We start from the raw sequence: 23,143 nt of genomic DNA on the forward strand, positions 1-23,143 counted from the left end.
GCTGAACAATATCTAGATTTTGCTTTCAATAAAGTTTTTGATATATTTCTATGTAAAATTTTCTTTTAAAACAATCTATTCAAATTTAATGCTTCAATAGCTTTCTTCACTCGACTGATTCGGATGATATTGTTCAGTATTATCAAAAATTAAATAAAACTCTATTTACTATTTTTGCCATGCAAAATAAATAACAATTCTATTTCAAAGCTTAAATTGATATGTCACTTGTGCAAAGCTTTTTTACACTAATCTCTTTTCTATTTTTCTTTTCTGATTTAAAAGTTTTTTTTTTTTAAAGAGAGAATCAAAAAGATATTTTTGTTCATTGAAGTGTCTCAAGAAAAACCTTTTCACAGTCTCTTTGGAATCAGGAAGAAAGAGAAAAATGGAAAGAAACACGCCGGTGAGAAACCCTCACACTTCCACCGCCGATCTGCTTTCTTGGTCGGAAACCCCTCCTCCTGACCACTCTACAACCCCTTCCGCCGCTCGTTCTCACCAGGTCCGTTTCCTCAACCAATGTTCTCACTTTTGCTTTTTTCTATTGAGAAAGCTGAACCATTTCGTCTCTCTTCTTTTATTTTACAGCCGTCCGATGGAATCAGCAAGGTTCTCGGCGGAGGTCAGATCACAGATGAGGAAGCTCAGTCCTTCAATAAGCTGTAAAAGATCCTTTTAATCTCATCTCTCATGCAAAATCTTTGTTTGACCATTTTCATTACCAGATCTATTTGAGTTTTGCATTACTGCCAATAAGGAATTAGTTTAAAAGCTTGATCTTGCTCTTGAAAGTGATTGCCTTTTGTTTTTAGTTTTTCACAAAATGGTTCCTTTGTTTGTTTGAAGTCAGTTCTTTTTCTTTGTGATATCATTTGAATGATGAACTTATGAAAAGGATTGGTTAATGCTTTTTGGCTTTTCTGAGGATTTTTAGTTTTTTATATTTTATTACATTCTTTGTTCATCACCAAGCCCCACCATTTATTACATGTCAATCTACTACTGTTCATTATCTGTTGAGGAGATCTTTGTGTCAATTTTTATTTAGCTTCCTTGCTTCAGTTTTTTACCTAACCTGCTTATACTTTTCATGATCTGCAAGTGTTAAAGGTTGAATCTTTACTGGTTTTTAAGGCGATTTTTCGATTTCTTTTTACAGGAAGAATTGTTCAGGGTACAAGTTAAAAGAGATGACTGGGAGTGGCATATTTACTGATAAGGCAAAAGTCGGGTCTGAATCCGATGCTACCGATCCAAAGACTGGACTCCGTTACTATCAGGTAACATACTTGTCTTGTCTTATGTTTGTTTCAACAGATTTTGAAAAGTCTATTTCGAAATTGATAGTTAGGTTAATGTACTCTTAATTTTGCAGCAAACTCTGAATGGAGTGAGTCAGATATCATTCAGCGCAGACGGGAATGTTTCCCCGAAGAAACCTACCACTTTAACCGAGGTCGCAAAGCAAAGAGAGCTGAGCGGAAACTTGCTCACAGAGGCAGACTTAAAGAGCAACAAGCAGATATCGAGTGCTAAGATCGAAGAGATCAGTGGTCATAACATCTTTGGACCTCCACCTGAGATTCAGACTCGGTCTTTGGCTGCTGCACAACAAGAAGCTAGAGGAAACAGAGACATGGGAGAGCCTGCACCAAGGAACTTACGTACTTCTGTGAAAGTTTCCAATGTAAGTAAATTTAGCCTTTGAAAGGAAACTTGCTGCCCAGATGAGTTTATTTTCTATTCGACTGAGATTTTTTTTTCTTAATTGCCAACAGCCTGCAGGAGGACAAAGCAACATACTATTCAGTGAAGATCCTGTTGTGAAGACATCAAAAAAGATACATAACCAGAAGTTTCAGGAACTCACAGGGAACGGTATTTTCAAAGGCGACGAATCACCTGGTACTGCAGATAAGCAGTTAAGCTCAGCTAAACTCCGGGAAATGAGCGGAAACAATATTTTTGCAGACGGGAAGTCAGAATCCCGGGACTACTTTGGTGGTGTGAAGAAGCCTCCCGGCGGTGAAAGCAGCATTTCATTGGTCTAAGACTGGGGACTTATTTGGTATTAACCGTGATTACGTTTCAGGTTCTTTAGAATTTAGTTTCTTTAGAGTCTTCATCTATGTGTACGGATCTTAAAGAACTTTTGGGTGTTGTTGTTTCTACTTTCTAGTCTTCATCTATGAACTTATATATATCTGATCCTTGCTGTTGTACCAATCTTTTTACTACTCCCACTTAAAAGCAAGTATGGTTAGATACGTCACCTTTTTAATCGGACAAACAAAAGTAACACAAAAAAGAGAACGACTCCACTGGGGATCGAACCCAGAATCTCTGGTTTCGTAGACCAGCGCCTTATCCATTGGGCCATGGAGTCTTTTTTGGACAAGGACCTCGTATAAGACATATAATCACATAAACTAACAAAAAGGTGTTTTATTTTATTTTCTTTTTCTTTTAGGGTCGTCGTCGCCTTCTCTCACCGAATATGATCATCTTATTAGTTTTTTTCTTTTTTTCCTTTTTGGACAAAGGTCGTCTTTTTAGTTAAGCTGTCTCAAAAAGGTTGATATCCGAAACCAAAACCTTTGCCATAAAAATAATTCAGCTCTCAAGAAAACTAAAGGCTAATTAGATAAGATTAGACTAAGGAAGGAAAAGAATAGAGAGAGGGAGAGAGATGGTCTTCTTGTTTAGAACAGGTTCTTTCCAAATGTTCTAAGTATGGCGTTTTAGGTAAATGATCACAGCTTATGACAGATTGGAGGAGGAGCTGACTCAATTTGTGGTGTAGATTTGTCAAAAAGGATTTTGTGGAATCTGGGAGTTTTTAATTTCACTAAAAATAGGGACTTAGTTATAAAGGAAGACGGAGGCAACAAAAAAAATGGGCAAACACAAATCTTTCAGAAGCAAAGCAGTGAACTTCGTCACCGATCTCACCGCTGGTCTTCTTAATCCGATCTCTGATAAACCCTCCTCTGCTGCTCCTCGTCCGGTATCCAAAAAGTTTTCATCTTTTTCTGTTTGACGATTCTTCTTCCTTGTGCTTTGACATTAGAGTCTATCGTTGTTCTTGACCATTGCTTCTGGGAATTTGCTTTAATGCTTAGTTGCTTTGAATATTGTATTATGAGTATTTTGATGGATTGAGTGCTTCTAGGTAGGACTATCAATTTCATGGATTCAGTGATCATTGAGCTCAGGTTAATTTTCCCGTTTTCTTAATTAGGATGAGGAAGGTGAGTCTAAGAGGAATCAACTAGATTCTATCACTGAGGAGCACCAGCGTAAGGATTTGGTTGACGAGCCAGACACTTCTTCTTTCTCTGCATTCCTTGGTTCACTGTTATCTTCAGACCCCAAAGACAAAAAGAACGATCAGGATCAACACGAAGAAGGCGAAAGAGAAGAAGAAGATTCTGAGGCAGAAACAAGTGATACATCATCATCTTCTGTGAATTCTATTAGAAAAATGAAGGAAGCTACTACTAGTGGTGGTGCAAAGAAGAGCCTGTTGTCCAAATATAAACAGCATTTGAAGAATATCTACCAAGCTGTTAAGTTTCCGGGGGCCAAGGAACGAAAGGGAAATTCTGATGTGAAACCAGATGATGAAGACACTGAATATGCTGGCTTGGAGATGAAGCCGATGCAGAATGATAATGTCAAAGAGGAAGCAAAAATAGTTCAAGCAATTTTACCAGAAATTTCAGAGCCCTCTTTGCTTTTATCGGACCAGTCAAGACGTTCCTTATATACTTCACTTCCTGCGCTTGTTCAAGGGAGGAAATGGATATTGCTTTACAGGTGAGAAACTCATTCAAAACATTTGGAGCTGATACAGAAATCTTAAGAATGGTTATTTCATATATTCTGTTGCTGTGTGTGATTCTTTTGTTGCAATTTCTAGTACATGGAGGCATGGCATATCACTGTCCACACTGTACAGGAAAAGCCTCCTTTGGCCTGGTCTCAGTCTACTGGTAAATGAAATTCCAGTTTCTAATTCAAAATATTGGTATCCTTTGGTAAAAGTGTGAATTTTTTATGGAGCTATGTGGAAACCTCCTCTGTTTCAGGTTGTCGGAGACAGAAAAGGTTCGGTTTTTGGTGGTCTTGTCGAGGCACCTTTGATTCCAACTGATAAGAAGTATCAGGTGTGGTGCTAAAAATCCAATTTTTATATAGATTCCATCTATCAAGTTTTCTTTCATTGCACTATAAATTTGACTTTCTTTGTTTGTCAGGGAACCAACAGTACATTTGTTTTCACAAATAAGTCTGGACAACCAACAATATACCGTCCCACAGGTATCATTAAGCATTTCTTTGACTTTGATACATAGTAGTATAGAACTTCTCGGAGTTGTTTCCTTATTCACTTGTACTTATGGATCAGGCGCAAATCGGTTCTACACTTTATGCTCCAAGGAATTTCTAGCTCTGGGCGGTGGTGGACGGTTTGCCCTCTATTTAGACAGTGAACTGTAAGATTTCCTACCAAACTCTTAAACATCTGATTACCATTGCCATCATACTGCAACGGACAACAAAGCATATCTCCTCAAATCAATTTGATTGATCGTGTTCCTATAGGCTAAGCGGATCAAGTGCTTACTCAGAGACATACGGTAACTCTTGTCTCGCAAACTCTCAGGACTTTGATGTGAAGGAAGTGGAGGTAGTTGTTAACTAAATTTATCCCTCTCCTAAAAAAGAGAAGGAAAAGATTCATTTTTTATTGATTCAAAAACATTATACTGAAACAAAGAATCACACAATTGATTGATACTTGCAGCTATGGGGATTTGTGTATGGCTCAAAGTATGATGAGATTCTGGCTGTGAGCAAAACAATGGAGCCTGGTATTTGCAGGTGGTCATGATCGTGCGTAATGAAGATTTTGGAAAAAAATGAATTCAAGTGAGATTCACTTTTTGTAAAAATGTGTAGTAGTAACAGTAATGTTGACATGTTGTTGTCAACTCTTACCTTTGTAACTGGCTAAAAAATCACATCTCTGTTACTTACTACTCTCACTTGTAATTTTGAGACTGGAATAACAAAATAAAACTACCCATTAGACTCATCCAGCCCATTAAAGGCTCATTAGACTCATCCAGCCCATTAAAGGCCCATTAAAGCAGGGGAAGAAGAAGAGACAGAAACAAAAACAAAAACCCTCACTTTCATTTTGTGACCTTGAGAAGAAGAAAAAAACTCAATTTTGGAGGGGGAGAAATGGGGAGTAGATTGGGAGGACGAGTGGTTCATTTCGCGAATCTTCCGATAAAGCTGCTGATGCCTGCGAAGCTGACGAACATTCACGAATTCGCGTTGAGAACGATCCCTTCGGCGTCGAAGATCGAGATCAAGCGAGTCCTGGAATCACTCTACGGATTCGATGTGGAGAAGGTGAATACACTGAACATGGACGGGAAGAAGAAGAAGCGTGGAGGCCTGTTGATAGCCAAAGCTGATTACAAGAAGGCTTACGTCACTCTGCGTAGCCCTCTGTCGATTTCTAGGGATCTGTTTCCGGTGAAGTATATCGAGGAAGATAGGAAGAGTAAAGTGAAAGGATCTAGCTTTGTTGAGGAGGAAGATGATAAGAAGAGCCATTGGCTTGATCGGAAGGAGAAGAGGGAGATCGGCGGTTATGGTAAAGGAAAAGGTCGTCGTGGCGGTGGAAGGGCTGATTCTCCGACGAGGGCTGGTGCGGCGGCGGCGGGGACGGCGAAGTTTCCATGGAGCAACATGAGATTTGTTGGTAAGTAGGGTTTTTCAGAAAAAAAGAACAGTTTTAAATCCCAGTCAGGGTTTATGAATTGGGTTGTGTTTCTTTAGCAATCGGATTTTGTTTCTGTTGGTTGAGGTTTATGAATCTGAATCCTACAAATGTTTCTGAGATTTGGCTAATAATAACATCTGAATAGAGTTATCAGCTTCATTTGCTAGAATCTGTGTCTAGCTGATATTGTTATGGAACACATTGGCCATGTTATGATATTTGCTTACGAATCTACAAGAATTATTAGTCAGGTGATGGGGTGTTTTTTAAGTGTGAGGAAATCTCTATACAGTCTGTGGATTTGGATGTGTGTATGTTCAAATGTTTAATCACATTAGCAGAGAGCAGACACGTTTGATAAAACTTGTAATAATTGGACTACCTTGGTCACTTTTATCATCTCCGATCATCCAAAATCCCACACCAAGCTTGGTGTTTTGTAGTTTTTACGAGTCTCCTCCGGTAGGATTCTTCGAATTGCAGAGAAAACTTCAAACGGTTGAGAGAAAAAAAAAATACAATTGACTCCCAAAAAAAAGAAAGAGATAGAAGAAGGCTATATTAGCAAATAAGTAATTTTTATTTATATATCAAACTAAGCAGTTCTTTTAATTAAATTTTCATCAAACATTTGATATAATTAACCGGAAAAAAATAATTTATTGTTAAGATTAATGAAGATAACTTGTATAATCATCATATCTAGAAAACAATTATCTTATCATAAAAAAAAAAGCGTCTTCGAGAGATATAAGTCCCGGCGGAAATCGTTGAATTATATATTTTGTCTTGTCTCAGCTTTGCGTGCGACCGAGTCTTCTTGGTCGTCGTGCTCTCCTTCTCTTTCTTCTTCTTCTTCTTCGAGACCTACCTTAAGATAAGAAACAAGAAACTCTGAATCTTCGGATCGATCGAACGAACATGGCGACTGTTTCACCTCTGGCCAAGTTTAAGTTGGTGTTCTTAGGTGATCAATCTGTCGGAAAAACCAGCATCATCACTCGTTTCATGTATGACAAATTCGACACCATTTACCAGGTATGTCCGTCCTCTTCCTATAATAATAATCACACACAAGGTTCCTTTCATGATCTTTACCCGTGGTTAGGTTGGTAGTTGTTTTCATCTCTCATTACATTGATTCACTTGCTTCAAACTTCAAACTGTTTTGTTGCTGTTGGTCTTTAATTAATTATCTACTTACTCTGACTTTTGGGATCACCATGGACTCATCGATTCTTAGGACTTTGTTTTGGGCGTAAACTCTTGTTGTTAGTATACGACTTGATTAGTCATTAAGCCTTAATTCTGCTCTCTGTCTCTCTGCAGCCTACCATTGGGATCGATTTTCTTTCGAAAACAATGTACCTCGAAGATCGAACAGTTCGTTTGCAGCTTTGGTAAGAGAACTAAGAAATTACTCTGTTTCTCTTTTCTTTCTTAAAAGTTAAAACCAATCCTGTTAGTTTAGATGGGTGTTTGTTGATTCCAGGGATACGGCTGGACAAGAAAGATTCAGGAGTCTCATCCCAAGTTACATCAGAGATTCTTCTGTTGCCATTGTTGTGTATGATGTTGCCAGTGAGTCTGCTTTTTACTTTGTTTTGTTTCTGTCCTTGGTTCTTTGATTCCCCGGTTGTGTCTTTATGTGTTCCAAACTCTTGTGTGTTGCAGATAGGCAAACATTTCTGAACACCTCGAAATGGATCGAGGATGTACACAGAGAAAGAGGTCAAGGCGATGTTATTATTGTTCTTGTTGGAAACAAAACTGATCTCGTTGATAAAAGGTATATATAAACCAAAATCAGGCTTCCGTTCAATGGGTTTATATGATTCTCTCTTGTCTTATGTGTGTCATTCTTGATATTATGAAAACAGGCAAGTATCAATTAGTGAAGGGGAAGATAAGGGCAAAGAGTATGGAGTGATGTTCATCGAGACCAGCGCAAAAGAAAATTTCAACATTAAGGTATATTAGAGCAACTTGAGTGAGTGTTTTTGTTGTTGTTGTCTTATTTCTCTCACAAACACGAATGGTTATTACTTTCGCAGGCTTTGTTTCGGAAGATTGCGGCAGCTTTACCGGGGGTGGACTCATATTCATTGGGGACAAAATCAGAGGACATGGTTGATGTGAACCTAAGGACCACTTCGAATTTATCTCAAGGTGAGCAACAAGGAGGAGGAGGAGGAGGTGGTGGAGGAGGCTGTTCTTGTTGATTTCAAAATACATATTCCATTAAAGAAATTTGTGAAGCAAACAAAAGGGATAAAGATAGTTTTGTGATTTTCATCTTATCAGACATTAACAGACACATAATATACATCAAAGAAACAAGGATCACGAAAGTGACCTTTTCTTCTATCACTGCTGACTCTCTCTCTAGTTGATCAGTTTTAGACATTGACAGAAGCAGCATACAAAACCTCAACCTCAACTCTAGCAAAAGGAGCATGTTCAACTGTAATGACAGCTTCTGACCACTTAATCGTGCCCCAGACCTCACCTTCTTCCTTGCGTCTCTCCAAGGAAATCTCAGCACACCAAACGTCCCACCGAGGCCCAACCCAAAAAACGACAATGTTCACACCAAAATTGCTCAGCTTGCTGACACGCTTTTCGAACAGAGAGGATCTGCGGGAGACCCGACTAGAAAAATTCATGCGTAGAGCCTCCAAACCCTTCACTTGATTCCATTCCAATTCCTCTGACTCACGCCAAACCAAATTCCCCAAGCTATCACAACCGTACAACATACCCTCTATCACACAACAATAACGTAGTGTTTCTGGCCTTGTCCTTCTTCCCCATGTAGAGTCACTGGGGGAGTAGAAGAAGGTTCCGGCGTAGAGCTTGTCCTCCATCACTAGGGCCTCGCCGATTAAATTATCACTTTCATTCCGATCAGGCAAAGGCAGCAAAGTATCCCAAGACTGGGTCACTGGGTCAAATACCTCTGCCCAGTTCGAGCAATCCAAGTCGTCGCAGCCTCCAAACACGTAAATCTTCCCACCTACGACGCCAGCTGCTGGGAGAAGTCGAGCCACTCCCATGGAAGGGGCGTGGCGCCATGTGTTAGTCCGACAATCGAGGAGCCAGACATCGGACGTGCGAGTGTCTTTTGTGAAGCCACCAATCACATAAATCCCCCAATCCAGCACCACAAAAGAAGAAAAAACTGGAGGCTGAGAAGGGTTTAAAGGGATCGGGATCGGGATCAGCCTTCTCTGCGCGGCACGGCGGAGGATGAACCCGCGAGGGGTTGTGTCAGGCTTGATGCTTAAGCATATGTAGAGGCACGCTTCGGTGAGACCCATTAGCGATCGTGTCTTGTAGAGCTCAGATGAATTTACGAGAGAGCGGTGTTTCTTGGAGACGAGAGATAAGGCTAAGTGATCTGATCTTGACACTCGAGCCAGGTAGCTCACGGCCATCGAATCTGGCAACGAAGATATCGGAGACTTTTCCTCCTTGGCTACAGAACTGGACATCGTCGTTTCTTTCCCAAAAAGGATCTTGCTGTCCAGCACCATCACTGGACAGTGTATACACTACCAGAGAGAGTGAATTACAAAACACCTAAATTAACAAAATCATCGCTAAATATATTTTTTGCAATCAGGATATACAAATAAATCGCTACCCTTACTATTATTTGTTCTTCTTTAGTTTTCTACTTCTGATTTTTTTTTTTTTTTTTAAGTTACCTAAAACATTCGCTAGTGTTATCAACTTAACTTGGTAAAACTTGTAACACACAATACGAAAACTTTGTTGTGCTTTCATCTTTGACATTCTGATTAACATAATGGATTGTTAAATCTTTGCATACAATCATTTGTACTTGGTTCTTTTAAAGATTTAACAAATCCCTGTTGTTGTTCTGGTATAAATTGTATACTAAACGAGAAATTATGATCATGATGCTACGCAGTACGCACTGTTTGTTGATTCTTCTCTTGCTTTACCTTTTTAACCTCTTGTTGAGTTCACACGTTAATCAGGCCTTAAGCATTTGCAAGTGTTATGCACAGAGGAAATGTTATTATCGACATTATGAAACTTGGAACAAAAGACGAGTTTGGGAAAGAGAGATTCAAAACAGAGACGACCAAGGAGTGGAAAAAAAGGCCAAAAGAGATGTTACAGTTTACATGTGACTGAAGCTGTTGTTGTCTCCGTTTTGCTTCACTCTCAACGTCAAGTAGATCAATATCAATGTTCCCACACTTGATCTGCAATTCAAGTCATTTAAAGTTAATATCGTGAATGCATCATCGTAAGTATATTTTTATACGCATGAAATACGTAGAGGTATTTACTTACAAGATGGAGAATAAAATGACGATTTTTCTTGAATCAAATGACGCTGCACGCTTGTATCTTCTCCACCTGTTCGTTGGTGCATCATGGCATCGCTCGGAGATTGTTTTATCTGCAACAGAAAATTTTCAAGATTTAGTGGCTAAATACAACAGACAAAATCTTAAATTATGCGACTTCAGTGAAAATTTTGTTATCTTACCAGTGCTCAAGCTTGCTTGTCTCTGTAATACCTTTTGCATATGCTGTGAAAAATACCATAGGAACCGCATAAGAGTCAGAGATTTGGATATCATCTTCTCGATATGGACAAAAGGAAAGTATATGTTGTTGTTGTTGAAGAACTTACTACACTCTCAGATTTTACGCTTCCAACAACTTCGTCATGGGATGTAACAGTCTCACCACCATTTCCTTTCTCGACGTTTATATCCACAACGCATGATTGGTAGGAATCTGTGCCTCCCAGTAGCACATTGATGCGGTTCTGCGTTTTCTGACAGTTGAGCTGCGCATCGATCAACATCTGATTTTTAGATGGAAGCAGAGCCTTGACAAAGCTCAAGAGAGTAAACTGTGAGGTACATTGCGGGATTGTACTTCCTTCATCAGGTAAGACAGATATAGTACAGACGTCTTGGACCTATACAAATATGGCAAGAGTTTGGAGGACTTAGCTCGCCTTATCACAGAACACCCACAATGGTAATTCTGAACATCTATTTAGTTCTCGGATGTACCATTGATATACTGATAGTCCTCATTCAAAGTGTAACAGAATTGAGCAAAAAAACATACTATCATCATGTTCCTACTCTAAGAAAATCAGAGAAATAGTCAAATGGCTAGGGGTAATTCCATTAAGGACTTGACAACTAAAAACAGAACTCACCAATGAAGAATCGATGCTACAGTCTTCTTTCAAAGGGAAAGCAGCCTCCTTGACAAGAAGCGGGAAAACATCTGCAACGCAAAAAAACAGAAGGGTCATTTTACACAGTGGCAAGCCTCGAAAATCTATTAATGATACTGAATTAGAACAGCATGATCCTATTATGTAGTATATACCAATGGCGCTATGTTTGCCACCATCGGTGAAACTCGACTTAGGTGGCTTGAAGCTTGGATACTTGACAGGTGGTGGTGCATTCCCATCAGCGACAGTAACGAATTGCTGCTTCCCCTGTAGAATATATTCAGAAAAACCTGTGTAAAAATCACAGCATGGAAAGCTAGAACAAAAAAATGATCCCAAAGACTAGACTTGACCAAAACCCAACAAAAGATACCAAAACAGTAATAGTGTACACACTACACAACTTGAAATAGTCACTTGGATCTAGAGACGTGACTTCTTAAACTGATCGTTTGTTTCACTATTTATCTTGTCCAAAGTAAGTGACCGACTACACTAAACAGTTCCAAGGATAGTAAAATTCCTAAAATAGTCTTCTCTCATGATCCATCTAAAACAAAGAAAATGGCTTTAATTCAGGAAGAAAACACTTCCAGAATCGAATCTGACGAGCCATCGTAAGTCTCATCTTCTTCTCAATAATATTCCAAATATCGAAGATTCGATTTCAACCCAACAACACCAAATCGATAGGAACAACAAACACTAGAAGGAGTAATTCAACAAACCTCATCGAAGAAATCACCCATCGGAGAGAGAGAGAGAGTGGTGAACCGACGGTGGAAATTAGAAGCGGTGCTTCTTCAAAAGGGGGAAAGACGAAGAGCTTCCTGAAGACTTAGTTTATACAAACAACAACAACAATGCACGTATGTAGAGAGAGAGAGAGAGTAGTGTCTTTGAAATCGGAAGCTTCAGCGTAACGGCAGATTCAGAGAGAGAGAGAGAGAGATTGAAGAAGAGAAGAAGAAGAGGCTGTTTCTCCGGGCCCGGCGCGATTCGCCTGTGAATGGCTTTCTTCAATCCATCTCTGATTGCGACATCCCCAATTTACAAACCCAATTAGGATAACGACAAATCCTCATTCTCCGCCTCCCTCTCTACTTTTTTTTTCTTTTTTAATATTCCCAATTTTACCCTTTTACTTTTTCTTTCTTCCTCCTGGATCTCGTTATTAGTAGTAGTAGTATTAGTTAAACTTGATTAGTACTATTTGAGTGATTACATTAATATTATGATTGATAATTTATTACGACCATATGGGATCATCAACATAATGACATTTACTGACAAATAAATGCATGTCTGTACTCTCTCTCTCTCTCTTTTTTTCTTTTTTCTCTGTACATTTCTGTTTGTTGTTTGATACTACTACTCCAGTATCAGTCATAATTACAATTTACTATTTATGAGCTGTCTACTACCTTTTTGTAATGCACAAAACAATCATTTTTATTTTTTTTGGGGAAGCAACAATATATGGTATTCATTATTCAAGAATCAAGAGAGACATTATAAATTTATAACCCAACCATATATTACTATATAAAATCCATCCATGCACTTCTTCTTTCCTTTTTTTTGGTTGTTGCTGAAACTCATATGCCATATGCTTCAATTCTCCCTTTCCACTGCCAGCTTTAAGGACTCTTGATATTTTATTTATTTGTGGTTTAAATTTTAACGAAATATGTCATAGACTCATAGGTGTGGAGCTACTAACTTGTTGAATCCATAGAATCAGAAAAATGAAAACATTTATGTTTCAGAAAAAAAAACAAAAAAAAAAAGGCACATAATAGTAGCTCACGGGTGATCCAAGCTTCTCTGTCTGTATCTTCTTCGTCAACTTCTCCCGTGAGCGAAACTTTTTGAGTTTTGTCTCTTCCCTTTTCGGTATGAATATGTTTACTTGTTTGTTTGTTTTATAGTATAAACTTATTATTCTCACGACAAAACTGATTATAGCGAGTAGAGGCTCCTGTCCTAATTTCGTTATCAGCCCAATCATTCTTAATGGGCCGTATATAACACTTATATATAACACAATTTCATATTCTGTTTTGTTGCTCATTCATAGAAGAATACATTTGACAAATCTGAGACCATTTAAAGGAAAAAAAAAGTAGAATAACGATTGTAAAATTTCAACATACTGTAGCCTTCTTCCTTGCATTTTTCTTTGACTGAAAAAAATGCAAAAGACAAGGGAGTTATTTGCCATAATAAACTGTACATCATGGCCTTTCAAAGTATACAAATTTCAGTTATAACATTTCCAATTTTAAACTCACCAAATATCTTTGGGAGAGACAGAGAGAGAGAAAGAAAACCCCCAAAAAAAAAAAAAAAAAAGGTTACTGTCAATTGAGTTGACTTTTAAGATAAGCATATACCATTACTAATAATAGTTAAGAAAGAAAAAAAGAAGAAGAAAGTCCCTTTTTGCTGCTTTCTCAGCTTTTACTTGGTTGGTCCAAGGCTCTCGTAGAACAAGATGTAACCATGATCAGTATTGCTCGAATACTCCTGAGACGATCCAAAGAACGTCTGAACTGCTGATTCTTCAATCATCTCAACATTCTCATCATCAAAGAAGAGCCAATGGTTATGGCTTTTCACAAGGCTGACGTAATGGCCATGGTTTGGTCCACTTCCGACATGCACCACCACTGCAAAGAGAGAGTACTCCACATCTGCGTATGGTTCCACCGTGTTGCTCAGTTTTAGCTCCAAAGGGAAGACAACTCGATATGAGAGCTTCTTGTAGCGGCCTAGCTGTTCGATGTATTTGAATCGTTTTAGATGGATGACTAAGATGTGTGGTGGCTTCTTGATCTTCATCCTCTTTTGTGCTTCTTGTAAGCTGCAATAACAAACATAATTTGGTCAGGTCACTAAGTATTTCCCATTGCACATAATAAATCATGCAGAGAGGAACATGGGAGCTCAGCGACTAATATTTAGTTGCAGTTATCAAAGCAAAGCTGAAGAATTTAGATTCGAAATGCGATGGGGTAAGACTAAGAACCAACATTTTACCTGCAGCACTTGTCACAGAAGAATTTGTCTTCAGCGTGAAGAGTCTCTGTGGAGCTGAAGTTTTTCAGACAGCTGGTTATCGAACTGTTCTGTTCGATATCAAGGCTTAGGTCTAGGAATGTTTCGTCTCTTGCTGTCACTGTTTCACATCGCAGACACCTTGTCTCGTTGGTAAGTATGCCCTGTGTACATTATCCGGAATTTATATTTAGCCAAAAATGTAATACATAGTCAAACCATAGAAGGAAAGATGAACCGTTTCATTAAAAATAACGAACCTGAAAAATATTGTGCACCCAAGTAACAATAGGCTCTTTGTGCACAATACCATTTGCCTGAGGAACTTTAAGTCCATTTGCAATCTTTTCGGGAGACGATGATGATGAGGTTTCATGTTCAGTTTTTGTAGCTTTTGCCTCTTTCTCCAGTATGTCAACAACTTCATTCAGCAAATAATTCAAGAATTCATGTGCATCCTACATGAGTAGAATGGCCAGTTTAATCAATGATGCATATTGTTTTTCTCAGATCTGCAGTAAAATAATGCTCTAAAAGATGAAGAAATCTGCAAAGATCACCTGGTGCATATAACTCCGGAACAGCTCATTCTGTTTCTTCAACCTCTGTACAAATCGCTTAGGTGCAATAACACCTGTTTTCTTTTTCTGGGAACTTATCTGCAGAATGAATTACAATGAGTAAGCTTATGATAACGCTTTTGTTTTCCTGTAGAAATGACTAGCACACGATAATCAAATGATGATGACAGGATATGACAGGCTAAGCCCTACGTCAAGCACTTCAGATTATTGAAGATACCTAACAACAGACACAATAGTATTGAAATCCTGCTATGTTGACTTTGTGCCTTTTAATAAGTGACTTCACCCATTTATAATGTCAAGTGAGAATCAAGTAAACCAAGCTTGTACAAGCAAAATGCTATCAGCGAAGGAAAGATGGTCACTGGAGTTAAGACCGATTGAAGTGATGACTAACATGAAACTGAAAGGAAAATTAAACTCTCAAGAAAAAGATGGCCAGATATTATAACTACCTGCGAAAATAAGTCTGCCAGGCAGGTCATAAGATTCTCTTCAGCATCTACCACGCTTTTATTACTGGTATAGTATTCGAGCAATTGTTCACGAAAGGGAACACAGAAATAAAGAGCCTGCACAAAGGATAAAGAATCAGCACATTAACTACTATAGTAGAGAGCAGTAGCCAATGATAAAGTTAATCACCAAAAGCCTTTCTCCAGACCAGAGAACTCATTCATATATATAGCACACAGAGATATCCAAAAATAAATAGAGCGGATACACAATTGCAACTACACGAGTACTTATAAAAAGCTCTAAATGCTCTGATTACACACCCTTCCTCAGAAAAGATTCGTAGGATTCACAAAAAAGTATTAACATATTTGAGTATCTACAGCAACCTATGGTTTGAAACTCCAATTCGAAAGAGCAAAGAACAATTCTGAGAAATCTGAATGCAACCAAATCAAATTTGAATATTTAGAAACGAATTTGACAAAGTAAGGTCAAACCCAGATACGATTTAAAATGGAGAAACCGTCCATAGATTGGATTGAAACACATAAATTCAAAAAACCCAGAAGAAATCGTCACAGGAACACTTGGAATTCGAGAGGAAACTAACAAGGGGAGAGATGATAAGAGAGGTAGAAGAAGTGGACCTGCAAAACGCTGTTGCAGTAGCAAGTGTTGCCGAAATTCTCGAATCCGAAGTAGCGTTCTCCTTCGGGGAACTGGTCGCCGAGAGCTTTCTCGAGTTTGGAGCCCGCGGCGCCCATTAGCCCTAGAACTAGCTTCCGTATCACCGTTTTTTCTGATCCTGACTCGTCCGATTTGACTCGGAGATTCTCTCTCAGAGGAAGTATTCTCTTTTAGGGCTTAGCCTCTGCGATTGTTCGATTCGATCCGATAAATTCAGATTTCCAAGGAGCCTCTCTCTTAGTGCGGAGAGAAGAGGATCGACGATATATTTTTCTTCTTTTTTTTTGTTTTAAGCGAAGCGACGAAGGAAGATGTCGAAAAGGAGCAAGAAAGAGAGACTAGACAAGAAGAGAGATTGATGTCAAATAACAGAGTCAGTAATTTGCATATTACTCCTCCAAAGTTGAAGCTTTATGAATATGACCTTTAATTTCTAAAGTATTAGAGTTAGGTTTGGCAAAATTCTCGAATCCATGAAATTTCGAATTTGAACTAAACTGTATAATATAACCTAAATGGATTAAAAATAAAATTAAACTGTATTAGCCAATCCCGAACCAAAATATAATATAATTTGTTTAAAAAACTAATATTTTTAATTAAATATATGAACAAATCTATAATATCAACATTTTTATGGTGTGCGGTTTCTGGTGCTTAAGCGACGATTACAATGGGCATGTTCGTTTGGTCGCCGCAGATACATGCGGCTGCGGCGGCAGCAAAAATTGTTGTTTGTTTGGTTGCCGCAGCGGCGAATGCAACGTTATGTGATTAAAAATTTTGAACGTCGATCTGACTTAGCGGCTAAAAACGTTGCATTCGCTGCAACCGCCTGCGGAGACCAAACGAACATGACCAATATCATTTTCTTTTGGGTCCTCTACTATAAAACACACGTTATTGGATGTCCAAACTACCCTACTGCTCGTTAGGCCATGGTCATCGAGGAATGAATGAACTTGCGGATAAACTCTTTTCTTATGCTAATTCTATGAACTCCTTGTATGAATCATTTACTGTACCGCTTTTTTGGCTTTTACAATCATTGTAAAAACTTAATATCAATATAAGTCGGATGTTAAAAAAAACAATCTACAATATTAACTAAAATCAGTTAATCATTGGTTTTACATTATAATTTGTTTGTTAAAACAAAACCCATATATAATTTGATTATGAATGAGCCAAATTTATCTTCTGTAACATATTACATAAAAATGTATTTATGAGAAAAAAAAAATCAAATATTAGTCTTTTGTTTTGTAAACTTAATCATGTGCTGTAGAAGAAAAAAATATCTTTAATATCACATATAATTAAATATAATATAGAATTTATGTTTATCGCATAACATATCATAACTTAGTTATATGCTATAAATTATATGTATATTATATTTGCTATAAAATAATTATGTTACTTAAAGTTTAAATTTTTTTTTTCATAAAAAGATATGATATTCTTTAAAATATGCCTTAATTAATAACACTTTCTAGAAAACATCAATATCTTTTTCAATTTAACTTATATTATCAAGTTACTTTTTGAAATATATATCTCCTTGTAGATAATCAGAGTTAATATATGAAATATCTATTTCCTTATAGATACCATTATAATTATTGTAAAGAAATTTGTTATATGCCAAATTAAAGTCTACATATATACACAAACTCGTGTTTCCTCATCCTAGATTTAGTTCCTCTTAATCCACTAGGTGATAATTTTTAGTCAATTTTGCAAGAAATCAGTTATAGTAAAAAATCTCAAGAAGAATAATTTGATTCAAAGTATCTTTCTTTTTGAAATTGTATTCATGAATTTTCTGTCACCAATCAAACTATATAAAGCCCTATTAAATCTCACAAAATCCATCAACATCAAGAAATAAGAAAACACTTACAACACGAAAAAAAAAATGGCCAAGATCAAATCTTTAGATGTTGTTGGTACCATCGCAATAATTTTGTTGTTGCTCGTTGCAGGTTAATCAAGCATTCTCAAATTTCTGAGTATCAATATTCTCAATTATTTGAAATGCTTGCTTAGCTATGTTAAAGCTTTCTTATGTATACATATTTTTCCGGGTTTACATGCACATTTTGTTTGTTTCTAACCAGAGAGTCGTCTTATTGTTTTGATTTGTAGAACAAGCAAACGCATTCACCGTTGATGCTGATTGTTTTGGACCGTGCACTCCCAACTGCCAACAACTCTGCATATCGAAAGGTTACAAAGATTGGACTTGTGCATCTTTTAGAATGGGGACAAGCTGTTGCTGCAAACCACGAAAGCAGCAAATGTTTGAACAAGCTTCTCAATTGAACAACTAAAACCATTTTTAATATTATATTGTAACTTGTATCACTAAATAAGTATTTTACTTATATAAAAAAAAAAAAGAGAATAAATCGATATTTTTCTTGTTTTTTCACTTATCGTAGTGCATGGTGATAAAAGGTGGAAAAATGATTAAATTTCCTCTTTATCATAGTTTGCTCAAACCTATTACGCATAAAAACTTTGTTAACAATTATGATTTTGGGTTATCGTGTAATTTTATAGATAATCTGAGGTTTATGTCAGCACACTTGACATCATTTAGGACCAAAATTGCAATATCATTGTTTTTGTCATATTTCATTGGAATTGCAAAAGACGGCGACGTTTAGAAGGTTACCCTTAAACGCCGTCACAATCACTCACACAATTGGGGGTAAACGATTATGGAAGACGACGATCCGAGCTTCGCTACCGAAACCCTAGATCCGGCACTGCAGAAGAAGCACCATGACATGCTTGAGCGTCTCTCTGCTCGTCACCAAGCTCGAAAATCCGATTCACCTGATACTTCCTCCTCCTCCTCCACTCTCGAATCGACTTCCTCGTTTCTCGCTAAATTCTCCGATGCCAGGCGATCCATCGAGTCCCGAATCGCTGAGTCACGATTCGTTTCTTCCTCCTCCGCCTCCTCGTCTACGGATCCGTCAAAGCATAAATCGGATCTTGCTGACATCTCCGTCGCGATTAACGATCTCGAGAAGCTTCTCGCTGAGAACTCGTATTTCCTTCCTTCTTACGAGGTCCGATCGTCTCTGAAAATGGTATCCGATCTCAAACAGAGTCTCGAAAGTCTCTCCGCGGAGTTAATCCCGAAGAAGAAGTTCTCGTTCAAGAGCAAATCAACGAACAAAAAGCCGGAACCAAAACTCCCGGAGATTCAGAAACCCGACGTCGTTTCACCTCCGAATTTCCTCGTACCCGTACGCGATTCTCCGGGATTGAGGAACAAGCACGGAGAGACTCTGGTGAAAAGTTTCAAAGGCTCGTCGATCGGAGAGTTCACATTGTCGGATCTCGATTCATGTCAAGTACAATTAACAGGAACAGTTAACGCTCTGTTTCTTCACCGGTTGAAGAACTGTAACGTTTACACAGGTCCAGTGATTGGTTCGATTCTGATCGACGACGTAGAAGATTGTGTGCTAGTGTTGGCCTCGCATCAGATCAGAATCCATTGCGCTAGGAAGAGTGATTTCTACCTGAGAGTGAGGAGTCGTCCCATAATTGAAGACAGTAATGGTGTCAGATTTGCTCCTTACTGTTTGGATTACAAAGGGATTGAGGAAGATTTGAAGACGGCAGGTTTGGATGAGGAGACTAACAACTGGGCCAATGTGGATGATTTCCGGTGGCTTAGAGCTGTACAGTCGCCGAATTGGTCAGTTTTGCCGGGAGAAGAAAGGGTTTCTTCGGTTTCCATATCCAGTAATGCAGATTCTTGATCAGTTTCAGATCATCAGGTACCAATTAAGGTTGGAAATTTCATACCAAACACTCTTTTAAACAAGTCTCTTTGTATTCAAAGAACATAATTGTTTGTTCCATTCCCATGGCTTGAGGTGCCTTGAATGTTACTCTTTTCTATCATGGTGATGAAGAACCAAGCGAGCCAGCTTTCTTTACATCATTGCTTGTTTTTCTATATGTAAAACATGGAGAGATAAAAGATATTTGATCTTGTGTTTAGAGAAAAGCCAATACTAAAGGTGTACAATATATTTGTTAAATCAACCAAAATTTCTGGCATGCTTTGGAGTTGGAGTTGACAACAATGACAAGGATCACCGATTATGGCTCTGCTCGTTAAAAGAGCAGCGACTGATAAAAGAAGAAGCCCATTTCACACACAAAAAAAATAAATAAAAAATTGATAGTCGTTGTCTTATGAATTCTAGTCATTGTTGAGATGAGTCTGACTCAAAGCATAGTATAGTTGGGCTAAAAGGCCCAATATAGATGTAGTAAGACCCATAAACCAAGAGGGAACCGCCTGCTTTGACTCTCTGACTGTTGAGAACAACTTGCTCTCAAGTCTGATTTTCTTCCTTGAATATAGTAATTAGGATCAAACAAGTACTGCAATAGGAAAACGTAGTGTTTGTTGACTGATTTTGAAGATAGTGTTTGAACTCCGTTCTTCTCTTTATATATACACAGTCAAGCATAATAGTAGTAGGGAAAACAAAAACACTCATGTAAAGATGATAAAAATACTATAAAGCTTATAAATCACATGGGCATTGCTAGGTTACTAGGTTGGTAGACGCAAAAAGACAACATACGATCATTTTCCCAAAAGATTGGCCTCCAACAGTAGTGACCCATGCACACATACCAAAACCACTCTACTTTTCACTAAAAAATCTTCCAAATTAATTTACAACAAAATTAAACACCAGTAGTAATTTTTGTTTTCCTTCTTTTTTCTTTATTTTTTTTCAATACTAGTAACTTTGTTTTGACTTTTGATTAGTAAAAAACTTAGTATATGTTATACTTTTTTGGAGTATACATAAAATAAGGGTTTTAATGATGGAATATGGTCATGTGTTTTTTGTGGAAGAACATATGTCAATATTGTTGGTACTCTTATGACTCTCTCCCCCCTTCTCACCTGTTTTCTTACTCTCTATATATATCTTTCTTACACGTAAATTTATACCTTCATAGTTTTCTCCTCCTTGTATTGTGAAATTAGACATAAAACTATAAACCCGACTGCCACCTTTTGGGATCTGCAAACTTCTTGATCGTCGGGTACAAATGGAAGGTTTAGCTATCAGAGCATCGCGACCGTCCGTTTTCTATTCTCTTCCAGGTCTCGGTGGAGATTCTCAGCGACGACGACCTTCAAGTGACGGTTTCCTCAAGCTTCCGGCGGAGAACCGCAAAATAATAGCCAACTCTGCTTCTTTTCACCCAATCTCCGCCGTTAACGTATCTGCTCAAGCTTCTCTCACCGCGGATTTTCCCGCCCTTTCAGGTTCTCCATATTTCTCTGTCTCTCTGTTTCGTCATATAACAGATGGTTCACTTTTTCAAAACAAACAAAAAAAACGATCAGCTTCTTCTCCACAAACTTGTTGAAAATTTCCAACTTTTGTTACTTTGTGTGTTGGGGCAGAAACGAGTCTTGAAGAGAGGAGAATTAACGGAAAAGAGAAGGCGGAGAACATCGTATGGCACGAGAGTTCCATCTGCAGATGCGACCGACAACAACTTCTTCAACAAAAGGGTTGTGTCATCTGGATCACTGGTCTCAGCGGTTCAGGGAAAAGCACTGTTGCTTGTGCACTAAGTAAAGCATTGTTTGAAAGAGGCAAACTCACTTACACACTCGACGGCGACAATGTCCGTCACGGCCTTAACCGGGACCTCACTTTCAAAACAGAGGACCGTACCGAAAACATTAGAAGAATCGGTACGTTACATATCATGATCTGTTTTATTACTAACTTATTAAACCAAATTTTAAAACGTGTTATATATATGGTTACAATGTGGAAACTTTATTCAAACTCGATATGGGTTATGATATTGATCTATATAAATTACATATGTATATCAGGTGAGGTGGCTAAGTTGTTTGCTGACGTTGGCGTCATTTGTATAGCAAGTTTGATTTCTCCGTACCGGAGAGACAGAGACGCGTGCCGGTCCTTGTTACCTGAGGGCGATTTTGTCGAGGTATAGATTACTTGCTACTACTTTACTTAGATAGTTCGATCCCATATATGATATTTGACTTACGCATATAATTTTCTATAATCGAGAAGATCCACTGCTAGTATATTAAGAAAAATTACATTGTTCTAGGTGTTCATGGACGTTCCTCTTCATGTATGCGAGTCCAGAGATCCAAAGGGGTTATACAAGCTTGCACGTGCCGGAAAAATCAAAGGTAGATATTATATGTAAGACAGAGTTTGTGTGACTCATTGATAACATTGTATTACACAGTCTACGTATGTACATTTTAGACCATAATTAACTAACTAGGGTTGAACCCTTGTAAGAGAATAACATAGGAAACCTTTAGTTATCATAAACTTGTTCTTATCTAACTGTTGAGTTTTCTTTATGTAGGCTTCACTGGAATCGACGACCCTTACGAGGCACCACTGAATTGCGAGGTTCGTCAATGCGTATATTCAATAATTAGCGTAACTGAATATTTATTTGGAACGTAAAACTTTTGTATTTATGTATGTCTGTGTACGTAATTTCTTGCAGGTAGTGCTGAAACACACAGGAGACGAGGATTCGTGTTCGCCACGTCAGATGGCTGAGAACATCATCTCCTACCTACAAAACAAAGGTTACCTTGAGGGCTAATTTAAGTTTTTTTTCTTTATTTTTTTTTAACTCGGAAAAGATTAAAAGGAGAACCCAATTTGTCGAATCGATTCGATATATGGCTTGAAGATGGCTCTCCCTGGTTCGATCAGAAGCTTGAGACCTGATACGATGTCGTCTCGCTTCGTCGGACTATTATCATTTGTTTCTTCTTCTAATTATCATTTAAGAGTTTTATTTGCTCCAATGATGTCGACTGTGTTTGTTATCTAATTAACGTGTATCAGTAAAATGCATTCGTTGTGTTTAAGTTATAGTATATAGTTTTTTGTTTTTGAAAACAATGTATCATATATATATAAGCTATATACAAACAATTAACTCTCTCTTTTTTTGGTTAAAAAAAAAACACTTACAATTTATTAGATTACCTTAGTGTACAAAAAAAGTCCCCGTTCGGTGAATATGATCAATTAAAAAGTCCAACACATAATAAGGAATGTTATAGATGAATCATAATTAAGGCTACAGCCCAGAACTGAAAATTAAAACCTTATAATACCACCAAGCAAAAAAAAACTCAGAAGGCATCTCTCAAAATTGCCAAGAGAAAATCCAAAACTCAAGAGGCGACAACAAGCATGCACTGATCAGGATTTATGA

The 23,143-nt window shown here is 37.8% G+C and overlaps 10 protein-coding genes and 1 non-coding gene across 12 annotated transcripts; 7 read left to right on the top strand and 4 right to left on the bottom strand.

Annotated features, from left to right (window-relative positions):
* The first annotated feature begins 257 nt into the window (after positions 1–257).
* On the top strand, positions 258–2,229 carry LOC17877782. The gene is made up of 5 exons (XM_006282609.2): positions 258–505; positions 592–665; positions 1,163–1,283; positions 1,379–1,690; positions 1,782–2,229. The coding sequence occupies exons 1-5, from the start codon at positions 389–391 to the stop codon at positions 2,052–2,054; spliced, it is 897 nt and encodes a 298-aa protein (XP_006282671.2). The 5' UTR covers positions 258–388; the 3' UTR covers positions 2,055–2,229.
* An 87-nt stretch (positions 2,230–2,316) lies between these two features.
* On the bottom strand, positions 2,317–2,389 carry TRNAR-ACG. Its single transcript has one exon. It is a non-coding gene; the product is annotated as a tRNA-Arg (tRNA).
* A 155-nt stretch (positions 2,390–2,544) lies between these two features.
* Positions 2,545–5,104, top strand: LOC17880498. Its single transcript, XM_006283839.2, has 8 exons — positions 2,545–3,010; positions 3,245–3,822; positions 3,926–3,998; positions 4,095–4,172; positions 4,263–4,326; positions 4,415–4,502; positions 4,612–4,696; positions 4,814–5,104. The coding sequence occupies exons 1-8, from the start codon at positions 2,900–2,902 to the stop codon at positions 4,898–4,900; spliced, it is 1,164 nt and encodes a 387-aa protein (XP_006283901.1). The 5' UTR covers positions 2,545–2,899; the 3' UTR covers positions 4,901–5,104.
* Positions 5,105–5,211: 107 nt separating this feature from the next.
* LOC111829289 lies at positions 5,212–6,024 on the top strand. Its single transcript, XM_023778003.1, has one exon. It carries the CDS (start codon positions 5,257–5,259, stop codon positions 5,791–5,793), a length of 537 nt encoding a protein of 178 aa, XP_023633771.1. The 5' UTR covers positions 5,212–5,256; the 3' UTR covers positions 5,794–6,024.
* A 525-nt stretch (positions 6,025–6,549) lies between these two features.
* Positions 6,550–8,176, top strand: LOC17879456 (ras-related protein RABH1c). Its single transcript, XM_023778002.1, has 6 exons — positions 6,550–6,844; positions 7,136–7,206; positions 7,299–7,387; positions 7,481–7,595; positions 7,687–7,777; positions 7,861–8,176. Exons 1-6 carry the CDS (start codon positions 6,728–6,730, stop codon positions 8,026–8,028), a joined length of 651 nt encoding a protein of 216 aa, XP_023633770.1. The 5' UTR covers positions 6,550–6,727; the 3' UTR covers positions 8,029–8,176.
* A 29-nt stretch (positions 8,177–8,205) lies between these two features.
* LOC17881002 (F-box/kelch-repeat protein At4g39560) lies at positions 8,206–9,342 on the bottom strand. Its single transcript, XM_006284836.2, has one exon. It carries the CDS (start codon positions 9,340–9,342, stop codon positions 8,206–8,208), a length of 1,137 nt encoding a protein of 378 aa, XP_006284898.2.
* Positions 9,343–9,753: 411 nt separating this feature from the next.
* On the bottom strand, positions 9,754–12,130 carry LOC17880208. 2 transcript variants are annotated; one of them, XM_006284372.2, is made up of 7 exons: positions 11,777–12,130; positions 11,201–11,315; positions 11,025–11,095; positions 10,482–10,775; positions 10,335–10,377; positions 10,136–10,244; positions 9,754–10,044 (listed from the first exon to the last, which is right to left on the bottom strand). In XM_006284372.2, exons 1-7 carry the CDS (start codon positions 11,795–11,797, stop codon positions 9,960–9,962), a joined length of 738 nt encoding a protein of 245 aa, XP_006284434.1. In that variant the 5' UTR covers positions 11,798–12,130; the 3' UTR covers positions 9,754–9,959. The 2 variants fall into 2 exon arrangements, with proteins under 2 accessions (XP_006284434.1, XP_023633769.1); XM_023778001.1 differs by having other exon boundaries at positions 10,482–10,640; positions 11,777–12,129.
* Positions 12,131–13,214: 1,084 nt separating this feature from the next.
* On the bottom strand, positions 13,215–16,159 carry LOC17879820 (ubiquitin carboxyl-terminal hydrolase 3). Its single transcript, XM_006283891.2, has 6 exons — positions 15,799–16,159; positions 15,148–15,264; positions 14,669–14,767; positions 14,369–14,566; positions 14,091–14,272; positions 13,215–13,914 (listed from the first exon to the last, which is right to left on the bottom strand). Exons 1-6 carry the CDS (start codon positions 15,913–15,915, stop codon positions 13,512–13,514), a joined length of 1,116 nt encoding a protein of 371 aa, XP_006283953.1. The 5' UTR covers positions 15,916–16,159; the 3' UTR covers positions 13,215–13,511.
* A 1,534-nt stretch (positions 16,160–17,693) lies between these two features.
* On the top strand, positions 17,694–18,275 carry LOC17879382 (defensin-like protein 75). Its single transcript, XM_006286150.2, has 2 exons — positions 17,694–17,826; positions 17,990–18,275. Exons 1-2 carry the CDS (start codon positions 17,760–17,762, stop codon positions 18,172–18,174), a joined length of 252 nt encoding a protein of 83 aa, XP_006286212.1. The 5' UTR covers positions 17,694–17,759; the 3' UTR covers positions 18,175–18,275.
* A 230-nt stretch (positions 18,276–18,505) lies between these two features.
* Positions 18,506–19,854, top strand: LOC17877529 (tubulin-folding cofactor C). Its single transcript, XM_006283961.2, has one exon. The coding sequence runs from the start codon at positions 18,568–18,570 to the stop codon at positions 19,624–19,626; it is 1,059 nt and encodes a 352-aa protein (XP_006284023.1). The 5' UTR covers positions 18,506–18,567; the 3' UTR covers positions 19,627–19,854.
* A 1,024-nt stretch (positions 19,855–20,878) lies between these two features.
* LOC17880147 (adenylyl-sulfate kinase 2, chloroplastic) lies at positions 20,879–22,583 on the top strand. The gene is made up of 6 exons (XM_006284945.2): positions 20,879–21,167; positions 21,309–21,605; positions 21,753–21,871; positions 22,001–22,085; positions 22,271–22,317; positions 22,418–22,583. The coding sequence occupies exons 1-6, from the start codon at positions 20,948–20,950 to the stop codon at positions 22,517–22,519; spliced, it is 870 nt and encodes a 289-aa protein (XP_006285007.1). The 5' UTR covers positions 20,879–20,947; the 3' UTR covers positions 22,520–22,583.
* Positions 22,584–23,143: the final 560 nt, after the last annotated feature.

This window comes from Capsella rubella, unplaced genomic scaffold, assembly GCF_000375325.1.
Source record: "Capsella rubella cultivar Monte Gargano unplaced genomic scaffold, Caprub1_0 scaffold_7, whole genome shotgun sequence".
Taxonomy (NCBI): domain Eukaryota; kingdom Viridiplantae; phylum Streptophyta; class Magnoliopsida; order Brassicales; family Brassicaceae; genus Capsella; species Capsella rubella.